The sequence below is a fragment of the Melozone crissalis genome, unplaced genomic scaffold, assembly GCF_028551555.1.
Source record: "Melozone crissalis strain CALT ecotype California unplaced genomic scaffold, PUWL_Pcris_2 ptg000073l_1, whole genome shotgun sequence".
In the NCBI taxonomy this organism is placed as follows: domain Eukaryota; kingdom Metazoa; phylum Chordata; class Aves; order Passeriformes; family Passerellidae; genus Melozone; species Melozone crissalis.
The window spans coordinates 8,120,621-8,132,619 of NW_026535850.1; the positions used below are offsets into that span (position 1 = coordinate 8,120,621).

At 50.9% G+C, this 11,999-nt stretch overlaps 1 protein-coding gene across 1 annotated transcript; it reads left to right on the forward strand.

Moving 5' to 3' along the window:
* The first annotated feature begins 5,790 nt into the window (after positions 1 to 5,790).
* Positions 5,791 to 8,801, forward strand: LOC128946055 (zinc finger protein 154-like). The gene is made up of 3 exons (XM_054289985.1): positions 5,791 to 5,957; positions 6,935 to 7,308; positions 7,461 to 8,801. Exons 1-3 carry the CDS (start codon positions 5,791 to 5,793, stop codon positions 8,297 to 8,299), a joined length of 1,380 nt encoding a protein of 459 aa, XP_054145960.1. The 3' UTR covers positions 8,300 to 8,801.
* Positions 8,802 to 11,999: the final 3,198 nt, after the last annotated feature.

An 11,999-nucleotide genomic window follows, 5' to 3' on the forward strand; every position in this document is an offset into this window, starting at 1 on the left:
TGGTCGAGCTTATGTGAGTGCTAGGGTCCAGAAATTCTTGAATCAGTGGTCTGTTAAGCATGTGACAGGTATTCCACACTCTCCTACTGGATAGGCAATAGTGGAAAGAGCAAATGGTACCCTTAAGCAGTATATTGAAAAGCATCAAGATATAAAGGACCCACAATCATGCTTAGCTAAGGTTCTGTATGTGATCAATCATTTATGTATTTTTGGGGAAGACGATATCCCTCCTGCAATTAAACATCATCCGAGGTCAGGTCAGGAAATTAAAACCCGACTACAGGATTATGGGAAAAACCTGCAAAAGTATTATACTGGGGTCGGGGATATCTTTGTGTTTCCTCACCTACAGGGCCTTTGTGGGTGCATGCTAAGTGGACTAAACCTGTTTTTGATGCAGCCTCTGGTGGACCACCTCACGGAAGAGGACAGGGAGTGACTGGGGAAGAAACTGTTTCTAGTCCTACGACCACTACTGTTACAGTTGAAGGGACACTCGAAAGTGTTGGACAAAGCACTGACACGTCACTATCGGACAGCCCAGGAGCTGATTGGTTTTATTGACTCATTATCAACTTTTCGTTTAACAAATCCAGCAAAGGAACATTGCCTTGACTGTCATGATCCACACTGTGCTGCCTGGATAGCCCTACGTTGTGGGGGTTGTGATAGAACTTTTTGGATAGAACAATCATTATTATGGGATTTGTGGTGTCACACTTGTGAGCATGAGCACACGTGGGGTAAAAGCTGGCAAGATGAATTAAGGAGACAAACAGGGCAAAATGCATATATAGCTTTAAATCTTTATGAGTCTCCTGAACAGAAAATTCTTGCTTATTATCAATGGGAAGTACAATGTGTTGTAAATAGAATTGAGGTTCAAAGTAAATCACGTATAGTCTCTGTAAGGTGTAGAAAATTAGTACCTTTAACGCAACGTTCTATTGTAGGACCCTTCAGAGGGAATCCTGAAAGAGCACTAGACTGCTGCATTGAAAAGTTAAGTTTGCAAGTAACAGGACCAGTGAAATTAGGAGCAGCAAAACTGAAAACAGATAAGAAAAAGAAGGTAAGATAGGGAACGACCTCATCTAAATAAGGCTATTAGTGATTGCTAATTAGCTTTCTATGATTAGGGCAATTTCACATCTATGGGACCCTGCCTTATGGGATGCTGTAGCTCCATGGGACCCTGCTTCGTGGCATGCTATAGGTGTTGAAGAACAAGAACAGCGATTACGAGATAAGATACATTTTGTATTAAAGAAGGAGCTTGAATTGGTAGCTGTATATAGTAAGAAAGGTGAAGAGGCTTTGCAATCACCACCATTAAATTGGTTGCATTGGGTCGAAGAGACAGATTTTTATACTGGTCCTTACTTACATTCACTTCCTTGTTATGTTTGCAAAAGGGATGCTGATAAGTGCTATGCATGGATAGCTTTGCTTTGTGCAGGTTGTAATAAGATTTATTGGTACTCACAAAAGACAATAGCAAATTTATGGTGTGGACCTTGTTTCGGGAAGTGGATTCCAGATTTTGTCTGGGTTAGAGCTCTTGAACAAAGTACTGGCCTGCCAGGAAGGGCAGGATTGGAGCTTTTTGAGAGTGCAGAACAAGTGGTTATAGCATATATTAGATGGAAGTTGCAGCAAGCACTTAGAGAGCTTGAAATTACTAGTGCCTCACACATCATAGCAGCTCGCTGTAAAGCTGATTTGCTTTTAAACCTACCTGATGCTATACTTGTAAGCAAAGATGCTGATTTGGAATTAGACCAGTGCATTCAAAAATTGACTCAGCCTTACAATAGACATTCTAACAAACCAGGGAAAAGACAACGAAGAAAGGAAAAACAGAGAAAGCAGAAAGAAAAATGAGGTTTGTTTTTATTATACTGCTCAATGCTGTAGCAAGTGAAGCAGTAGGGATAACACGTTTCAGTCAGCCAAGAGAAAATCTATGGGTAACACTTGCTAATCAAATTAATCAATCATCGCTTTGTCTTAGTCTTGGAGAGTTACTAACCCATTTTGAACATGCCTGGTAGGACTTCCGGTGTGGTCTCCAGGAGAATTTTGCGGTTTGATAAATAATCGAACTTTATGTATGTCTAACATGTCAAACATCACATTGCCAGTGCAGCAAGGGTATACTGCAGGTCAGAGTGATGGCTATCACCAATGCTTACTAATCCAATCACTTAACACCTCTTTGCATTCTCCTCCTGAGGAAAAATGAGGTAAACATCAAACAGGAAAAAGCATAGTATACATGACTTGGACTGCAGCCAGATAGGAGATCCAAAGTTTTGGGGTACATTCAGGCAAGTAGTAGTTTCAACTATTTTACCAGGAGGATCTGCCAATAAGGCTATAAATTTAGCAAAGCAATTAGGGTGCTGGGCAAGAGATGAGCTGAACAAGACATCCCAAATTCTGGATATGATGACTGCAGATGTGCAAAGTGTTAACCATATTGTTTTACAAAATAGAGCTGCTGTAGACTTTTTGCTCTTAGCACAAGGGCATGGATGTGAAGAATTTGAGGGAATGTGTTGTATGAATCTGTCTGATCATTCGGTGTCCATTCACACTAAGATAAAAGAATTGCAACAAGGACTTCACAATCTCAAGGAAGAAGAAGGTTTAGGAATTGACAAATGGCTTAAAAACTTAGGACTTGGGCCATGGCTGAGGAACCTTATGATCTATGCTATAAAACTACTGGGTGTAGTTTTACTGTTTTTGCTTATTTTGCCTTGTGTCTTTAATTGTACTCGAAACATGGTCAGCCGTATGATAGCAAAAACCTGGCAAACTAATCTCCTTGCTCAAGAAGAAAACGGGGGAAATGTGGAGAGGTTGGTTAATAACTGGTTAAGAGAGAAAGGCCATCCTGACATAATGCCGCTGGTTAAGCTTGAAAGGGAGATCAGCAGTCTCTGATTCAGTGACTGCTGACAAGCAAGAATGCCGGATGACCTTGCTGCAACATGAAGAAAGGGAGGTGAGATTAGTCCTGAATATCTGCAGAATGTAACAGAAGAATAAGCACAAGAATGTAGAAGTAGGTGTAGTTGCTGATATGTAACTAACCAATCCTGAGCTCAACTTTTGCAATATGTATGAAGCTTATTAAGAACTATATTTAACCCGCCGTATTCGATCAATAAATTGGACTTGGATGAACCAACTGGTGTCTGGGTCTCCTTCCTCCGACACCCCAGCATCGTCCCAGTTGCTCCCAGCGTGATCCCAGCTGTTCCCAGTGTGGTTCCAGTCCCCCCAGTATGGTCAGAGACACTCCCAGTAGGTTTTAGTTACCTCAGAATGATCCCAGTCTTTCCCAGTTACTCCCAGTTTCCTCTAGCACAATCCCAGTTTCCATCTGTTGCTCAAAGGGTGGTCCCAGTTGCTCCCAGTATGATCCCAGTTGCCCCAGTTATAGTCTCAGTGCTCTCAGCATGGTTCCAGAACCTTCCAGCCGATCCCAGTTGCTCCCAGTGTGTCACATTTTCCTCCCAACATGGGCCCAGTAGCTCCCAGTAAGCCCCAGTCAGGTTCCATTCACTCCCAGTGTAATCCCAGTATGATCCCAGTCACTTGCAGTCTAATCCCAGTTGCTCCCACTGTGATCCCAGTTGCTCCCAGCATGGGCCCAGCTGTTCCCAGTGTGCTTCCATCACTCCAGTGTGGTTACAGACACTCCCAGTATGGTCCCAGTTGAACCCAGTTGTCCCTGCTCTAGTCCCAGTCACTCCCCAGATGATCCCAGTCCCTCCCAGCATGGTCCCAGTTGTTGTTATTATATTTCTAGAGTCCCAGCTCTCAGGCTGCCGCAGCTCTCGGCTGTCCTATCTTCTATTGCTGTTGTTATATTTCTAGAGTCCCATACCTTCAGGGTGCTCTTCCCACACACAGCTCTTCACAGCAGTGTTGCTCCTGCTTCTTGGTCAGGGCTCCTCCAAGACTCTCCCTGCACGGCCAACCCACTCCCTTTTATCCCAGTTATCTTCATTAGCCACAGCAGCCACCCAATTAAGGACATCACAGCTGCGGCCCATTTACAATTAGGATTGGGGCACGGCCACTTGTACAATACATATATTTTACTAGGACTCCTACTATACCCACTCACTCCCAGTTGCCCCCAGTGTGGGCCCCGTTCTCCCCAGCATGGTCCCAGTTGTTCCCAGTGTGGTTCCAGTCCCCCCAGGATGGTTACAGACACTCCCAGTATATCCCAGTTGCCCCCAGCATGTCTGTAGTCATTTCCAGGCACTGCCAGTGGCCCCAGTAAGGTGTCAGTTCTCCCAGTATGATCCCCCAGTCATGCCCAGAATATCCCAGTTGCCTCCAACATGCATTCAGTCCTTCCCAGTTTCTCCAGTTTACTTGCAGCATCATTCCAGTCTCTCTCACTTGCTCCCAGTAGCCCAAAGTGTGATCCCAGTTGCTCCCTTTCAACCCCAATATGATCCCAGTAAGCTCCAGTTTGATCCCAGTCACATGCCTGCTCTCCCAGTGTGGTCCCAGTATAATCCCAGTTGCTTCCAGTCTCTCCCAGTATGGTCCCAGCTGCATCCAGCATGATTCCCAGTTGCTTCCTAGATCAGCCCAGTCAGTCCCAGTGTGATGCCATTTGCTCCATGCATGCTCCCAGTTGCTCCCAGTCAGGCCCAGTATGGGGGATGATGTGCAGGGTGTGTTTCCAGTCGCTCTCAGACACTCCCAGTATTAGTCCAGTCCCTCCCAGTATGATCCAAAGATGATCCCAGTGTGCTCCCAGTCCCTGCCAGTATGAACCAGTTGTGCTCCACATGGTTCCAGTTGCTCTCTTTCACCCTCACTTTCCTTCCCGTCACTCCCAGTATCTCCCAGTGTACCCCAGTTCCCTTCAGCATCTTTCCACTTCCTTCCAGTATGATCCCATTTGCTCACGAGCACTCCCAGTCAGCCTCAGTGTAGTGGCACTCACTGCCAGTATGATCCCAGTCACCTCCAGCATGATCCCAGTTGAAGTCCAGCAGTTTCCAATCACCCCCAGCATGCAGCCAGTCACTCCCAGTTCCTCCCAGTTGCTCCTATCATGTCCCCACTTGCTCACAGCTACTCCCAGTCATCCTCAGTATAGTCCCAGTCACTCCCAGTGTATCCCATTTGCCGCTAACATGGTCTCAATTGCTTGCCGCAGGCTCCTGCTCACTCCCAGTATGATCCCAGTATGATCCCAGTGTCCATCAGTGCGATCACATGCTGGCCTGGCATGGCAGTACGATCCAAGTATGATGTCAGTACCAACACAGTACAATCCCAGCCACTCCCAGTATGTTCCCAGTATAATATCAACACAAACCCAGTACAATCCCAGTACGATCCTAGTAGGATGTCAGTATAAACCCAGTACAGCCCAAGTTACTCCCAGTAGGATCCCAGTCCAGCCCAGTCCCTGGCAGTGCTGCCTCTGCTGGGATCCCCCAGCCCTGTGTGCGTTCCCCCCTGGCGGATGTGCCGAGAGGAGCCCCAAGGGCTGGCAGTGGCCAGGCAGGGTCCCCAGCAAAGCCCAGTTTGGATGTGCAGGCCCCAGTTTGCCCAGTTTGCCTCTCCTTTGGCCCGGGCCGGCTTCCCCCCGCCCGCAGCGGCTGGAGCAGCCGAGAGCCCCGCGCTGCCCATCCCGACCTGTCCCGGCTCCATCCCCGCTCTTGCCACGGGCTGCCAGGGCTGCAGGACCAAGGGTGCGGCTGCTGCTGGGGGAGGAGGAGGAGGGAGGGAAGGCCAGGGATGGAGGGGGAGAAGGAGGCGGGGTTAAGGGGAGGAGGGATGAAAGAGGAGAGGGAGGAAGAGGAGGGACGTAGGAGCATCAAGGAAAAGAGAAAGAAGCACTCAGTCGTGCCTTCCTTGAATTCGCAGCCCCCACCCGTGGGATCATCGCCCCCCACAACGCACAGGTGAGCGGCGATGGGGGGGGGGCGGAGCTCAGCCCAGATATCCCGGGGGGTCCCTGGGTTGGGTTTTTTTGGGGGATGTTTGGAGAATGAAGCAGTCCAAGGCTGAGCGGAAAAGGCCCCTCGGGGGGACATCGGGGGGTGCCGGTGGTGGTGCCGGCAGAGGCAGCCTGGAGGAGCAGAGCCCTGTGTCCCCCAGGAGCCCAAAGTGGGGAGCCCAGAGAGGGGGGAGCGCCGCCATTGGCGGGAGCCTCAAGAGCCTAGAGAGGGGCAGGGGGGACTCCTTGGAGCCGCTGCAGCCCAGAGCAGAGAATGAGGGGAGAAGGGAGCCCGGGAGCCCAAACAGCCCCAGCATCCCAAAATGGGGAGAGCCAAGAGGGGGGAGCTTTTGGCATTGCTGGGACTGCCAGCAGCCAGGGCAGGGTGGGCACCGAGGAGAAGGGGCACCCCCAATCCAAGCATGACCCCAGGAGCTGGGACAGGGGGGAACCCCCGAACACCAGAGGGGAGGGACCAGGGACAGGGAACACCTGGGAGGCTTTTCCAGGGCTGAATCTTGGTGTTTGGGAGGTTTTTATGGAGCCCACGTGGCCAGTGACTCGTAGAGACGGACTCGGGCAGAGGGACATTCAAACTGAACATGTGTTGGGGAAGATGAAACAGGGAAGCCTCATAAATATGATTGTCTGGCAAAAGAATTTGAGAATATTGAAACTCTAAGCAAGATTGAGATGGAAGCAAGCTTTGAGATACCTTAGTGAACAACTGGAAAACAATGGTGTGGCCTGGCTGAAGGTAATCCCCTTTTGTTGAAACAATTCCCTCTGTGTGCAGACAGACCCAGGGGTCAGAGCAGACCCTACTAGCTCAGCAGAAGGGGTCCAAAGCAATGTTTTTAGGGTTTAAAATGTAACACAGTATCATGATGTAATGATTCTTACAGGCTGTATGTAAATGCTCTAGGATTTGTATCTTGTACTAGATCGGTTAGTGAGAAATAGAATATTCAACAGAGAAGAAGATTTATTGTATTGTAACGGGAAGCTTACTCTCTTACGCTCTTCCCCTCTTACTCTCTCACCCTCTCATCCTCTCTACCCCTCTCTTCTCTCGGGCCTGCTCCGACCTGTGGCTGGCAGCTCCAAGCAGGGCCCTGCACCCAGGCCCTTTGCAATAAACCGCAACTTCCACGCCCTGGCTGCAGAGATCTCTCGTCTCTGTCCGTCCCAACCATCCTACCCCTCAACGCTCCTACAAACGTGCTCATCCCTTGTTTTCCCCAAACCAGGATTTCCCATTGCCAAGCCCTGGGATGCTGCGAGGAAGAGGAAGATGCCCCGGGACACTGAGGCAGGTGAGGAGGACGTCAGTGCCCCTTTCCCCTCTGTGCTGCTCCATCTCCAGCCCAGCACGGCCCCGGCTGCAGCTCAGCCCTGGGGGAATCTCCTTGCCCTTGCCTGTGGCACGGAGACAAATCCCATCCTGTCGTTGTCCTTCCTCCCCCAGAGCAGGAGCTGAGCATGGAGAGCAGGGAGGACAAATGCCCGTGGCAGAACCTGGTGGAAGAGGCCATTTTGAGTGGCTCCACGGCGCAGGAAGCCAACGGGGAGGAAAAGCCCTGGAGATGCTGCACGAGGAGGGGCTGCAAACGCAGCTGGCAGGGATCTGAGGGGGAAAGAGCCAGCCTGGGCCGGGAAGGTGGCCGGAGATGGAGCCAGAGCTCGGAGCTGGTGCTCCATGAGCGGCTCCATGATGGGAAGAAGCCCCATACGTGCGTGGAGTGTGGAAAGAACTTCAGGTGGAACTGCGACCTGATTGTGCACAAGAGGACCCACACTGGGGAGAAGCCCTATGAGTGTGGGGAGTGTGGGAAGAGCTTCAGCCTGAGCTCCAACCTGATCAAGCACCAGAGAATCCACACTGAGGAGAAGCCCTATGACTGTGGGGAGTGTGGGAAGAGCTTCTGTGGGAGCTCCAGCCTGATCAAGCACCAGAGGATCCACACTGGAGAACGGCCCTTCGAGTGCGGGGAGTGTGGACAGAGCTTCAGCCAGCGCTCCCACCTGATCTCGCACCAGAGGACCCACACTGGGGAGAGGCCCTACAAGTGTTCCAAGTGTGGGAAGGGGTTTCAGACCAGCTCCCATCTCCTCCAGCACTATCGGATTCACACAGAGGAGAGGCCCTTCCGCTGCCCCGAGTGCGGGAAGGGATTCAAGCACAACTCCACCCTCGTCAAGCACCGGCGCATCCACACTGGGGAGAGGCCCTACGAGTGTCCCCAGTGTGGGAAGAGCTTCTCCAGCAGCTCTGACTTGACCCGACACCAACGGAGGCACCACTAAGGGAAGCTCTGCGAGTGCCCCGAGTGCGGGAAGAGCTTCGTGCGCTGCTCCAGCTCCATCCCCCACTTGAGAAGGCACTCTGGGCACAGTCCTGGTCACTCACATTCCCTGTGATCCATGTTGGCAACACACCTGGCAGCTTTTACTTTTGTTTTGGCCCTAATGTTTCTAGCTTCTCTATCTCTTTGCACTCCAAAAGTCAAGAGAGATGGATCTGTCACCTGAAAACCACTGAAATCCCAGTGAAAACAACTCAATCTTACCCTAAAGGGCTCAATCTAACCTCAAAAAAACTCAGTGCCGTACCAAACTCACTTGATTCCTCAGCCACCTAAGTAAGATGGGGCTGGGAGGAGATTGGGAGAAGTGGGATCTCAGTTAGAGCGGTGGGATGAGGATTGTGTGGAGCTGGGTGTGTGGGATGCATTTGATAGCAAATAAAATTCTCAGACTTACTGATTTCTCTCCCGTTCATGTTCAGTCCGTTGCAGTTCTGTTTGCAGAGTGCCACCTTCTCAGCTGATTGTGTTTGTGTCCCCTTTTCTCACCTGCCTCTCTTTGCCTGCTTTGTTTCTCTCTCAGTGTCTCCCTTGACTCAGGGACCACCATAGATCCTCCCCTGATTTAATTGACCCAGGCACCCCCAGAGATCCTCCCTATATTTAATTGCCTCAGGGACCACCAAATACCCTCCTTTGATTTATTGCCCCAGTGACCACCAACAACTCTGCCCTGATTTAATTGACCCTGCCCTGATTTAATTGCCCCCTCTGTCCCCACAGACCCTCCCCTGATTATTTATTATTTCCCAATTATTATTTTAATTCCCAGTCCCAGGAGCTGAAGTCCTGAAGGCTGGCAGGGAAATGTCTCTGTAGGATTTTGCTCCATTTGCCTTCAAGGGCGGGAACATCTTTTCCTGTCTGGGAGCTGGAATTCCAGACTTTAGCAATGTGTGCAGGGCAATATGGACTGGGATCAAATAGGGACTGGGATCAGATATGGACTGAGATCAAATATGGATTGGGATTAAATATAGACTGAGATCAAATAGGAACTGGGATCATATGGAGTGGGATCCGCTATCCCAAATTTCCCTGTTATCCCGAATTTCCTCATTATCCAAAAATTCCCATAATCTTGGAATTTCTGTTATCCTGGAATTCCCATTATCCCAAAATTCCTATTATCCAAAATTTCCCCATTATCCCATAATTCCTGTTATCCCAAGCTTCCCATTATCCTGGAATTTCTGTTATCCCAGAATTCCCATGATCTCAAATTTCCCTGTTATCCCAAATTTCCCCTTGACCCCAGAATTCCCATTATCCTGGAGTTTCTGTTAACCCAGAATTCCTGTTATCCCAGTGTCCCTGTTATCCCAAAATTCCCATTTGTTGCGGTATTCCTGTTAGCCCAGAATTCCCATTATTCTGATATTGCAAATTTTCCTGTTATCCCAGTACTCCCATTATCCCAGTACTCCCATTATCCCAGTTTCCCCACATTTATCCCAGTATCCCATTATTCCACTCTCCCAGTTATCCCAGTTTCCCCATTATCCCAGCTCCCCATTATCCCAGTTTCCCCATCATCCCAGTAATCCCAGTTTCCCCAGTTATCCCAGCATTCTCGTTTTCCTAGTTCCCTATTATCCCAGTTCCACATTATCCCAGTTCCCCATTATCTCAGTTATCCCAGTTATCCTAGTTCCCCATTATCCCAGTATCCCCATTACCCCACTCTCCTCATTATCCCAGTTATCCCAGTTCCCATTATCCCAATTACTCTCCCTATTATCCCAGAATTCCCATTATCCCAGTTCCCCATTATCCCACTCTCCCAGTTCCCCCCATTATCCCAGTTCCCCTCTTATCCCATTTTTCCTGTTATGCCAGTTCCCTCCCCCCCCCACCCCATCCTGTGCTCACCAGTTATCCCAGTTCCCCACTCAGCGGATGCCTGAGAGACTGGAATCCTATGCACTGGGACAAACTGGAACGGGATAGCCCAGACTGGGATCCTATGGACTGGGATTATATGGTACTGGGATCCTATGGACTGGGATAAACTGGACTGGAATAGCCTGCACTGGGATCCTACGGAAAAGGATAAACGACTGTGATAAACTGGAATGGGACCAAATAGGGATTGGGACTGTATAAACTGGAACCCTGTGAAATGGGATTATATGGAATGGGATCCTACAGACTGGGATAACCTGGACTGGGATCCTACAGACTGGGACTGCACAGACTGGCACCATATGGATCCGGGCCATACACACTGGGATAAACTGCTCTGAGATTCTATGGAATGGGATCCCACCAAACTGGGATCACATGGACCGGGACTGGAAATACAGGGATGGCATGGAAGAGGAGGGATAAAGGAGATCGAGAAGGGATGGAAAAAAGAGGAGTAGGTGGGGTTAGGGAGGAGCAGGAGGAGGAGGAGGGGTAAAATGGGAGGAGAGACGGAGGAGAAGGAGGGAGGGTCAGGGAGGAGGAGGAGGAGGGAGGGAAAGGGAGGGACAAAGGAGGAGAAGGAGGTGGGGAAAGAGGAGGGGGAGGAGGGATGGAAGAGGAGAAGGAGGTGGGGTGAGGGAGAAGGAGGAGGAGAGGGGATGGAACAGGAGGAGCGGGAGGAAGAGGAAGAGGCGGGACAGAGGCGGATCAAGGCTGAGCAGATGGAACCATGCGCTGCAGCCCAGCCCAGAGCAGAGAATGAGGGGAGAAGGGAGCCCGGAAGCTCAAACAGCCCCGGCATCCCAAAGCGGGGAGATGGAAAACAGGGAACTTTTGGGATCGCTGGGTCTCCCAGCAGCCTGGGCAGGGCGGGCACCAAGGAGAAGGGGACCCCCAATCCAAACATGACCCCAGCAGCTGGGACAAGGGGCAACACTGTAACACCAGAGGTGAGGGACCTGGGAGGCTTTTTCAGGGCTGAATCTTGGTGTTTCGGAGGTTTTCTGGAGCCCAGATGTCCAGTGACTTGTAGAGATGGACTGGTGCAGAGGGACCTTCAAACTCACTGTGCTCATCCCTTGTTTTCCCCAAACCAGGATTTCCCATTGCCAAGCCCTGGGATGCTGCGAGGAAGAGGAAGATGCCCCGGGACACTGAGGCAGGTGAGGAGGACGTCAGTGCCCCTTTCCCCTCTGTGCTGCTCCATCTCCAGCCCAGCACGGCCCCGGCTGCAGCATAGCCCTGGGGGAATCTCCTTGCCCTTGCCTGTGGCACGGAGACAAATCCCATCCTGTCGTTGTCCTTCCTCCCCCAGAGCAGGAGCTGAGCATGGAGAGCAGGGAGGACAAATGCCCGCGGCAGAACCTGGTGGAAGAGGCCATTTTGAGCGGCTCCACGGCGCAGGAAGCCAACAGGGAGGAAAAGCCCTGGAGATGCTGCACGAGGAGGGGCTGCAAACGCAGCTGGCAGGGATCTGAGGGGGAAAGAGCCAGCCTGGGCCGGGAAGGTGGCCGGAGATGGAGCCAGAGCTCGGAGCTGGTGCTCCATGATGGGGAGAAGCCTCAACCGTGCGTGGACTGCGGGAAGAGCTTTAGGTGGAGCTCTGAGCTGATCAAGCACCAGAGGATACACACCGGGGAGAGGCCCTACGAGTGTGGAGAATGTGGGAAGAGCTTCAGCCATAGCTGCCACCTGATTGCGCACCAGAGGACCCACACTGGGGAGAGGCCCTA

Bases quoted from the DNA above. Each gene is read 5' to 3' on its own strand.
- LOC128946055 (XM_054289985.1), top strand. From the start codon at position 5,791: ATGGAGGGGGAGAAGGAGGCGGGGTTAAGGGGAGGAGGGATGAAAGAG. The intron at 5,958-6,934 runs GTGAGCGGCGAT...GTATCTTGTACT, and splicing joins TCGCCCCCCACAACGCACAG to AGATCGGTTAGTGAGAAATA. The intron at 7,309-7,460 runs GTGAGGAGGACG...TTCCTCCCCCAG, and splicing joins GCCCCGGGACACTGAGGCAG to AGCAGGAGCTGAGCATGGAG.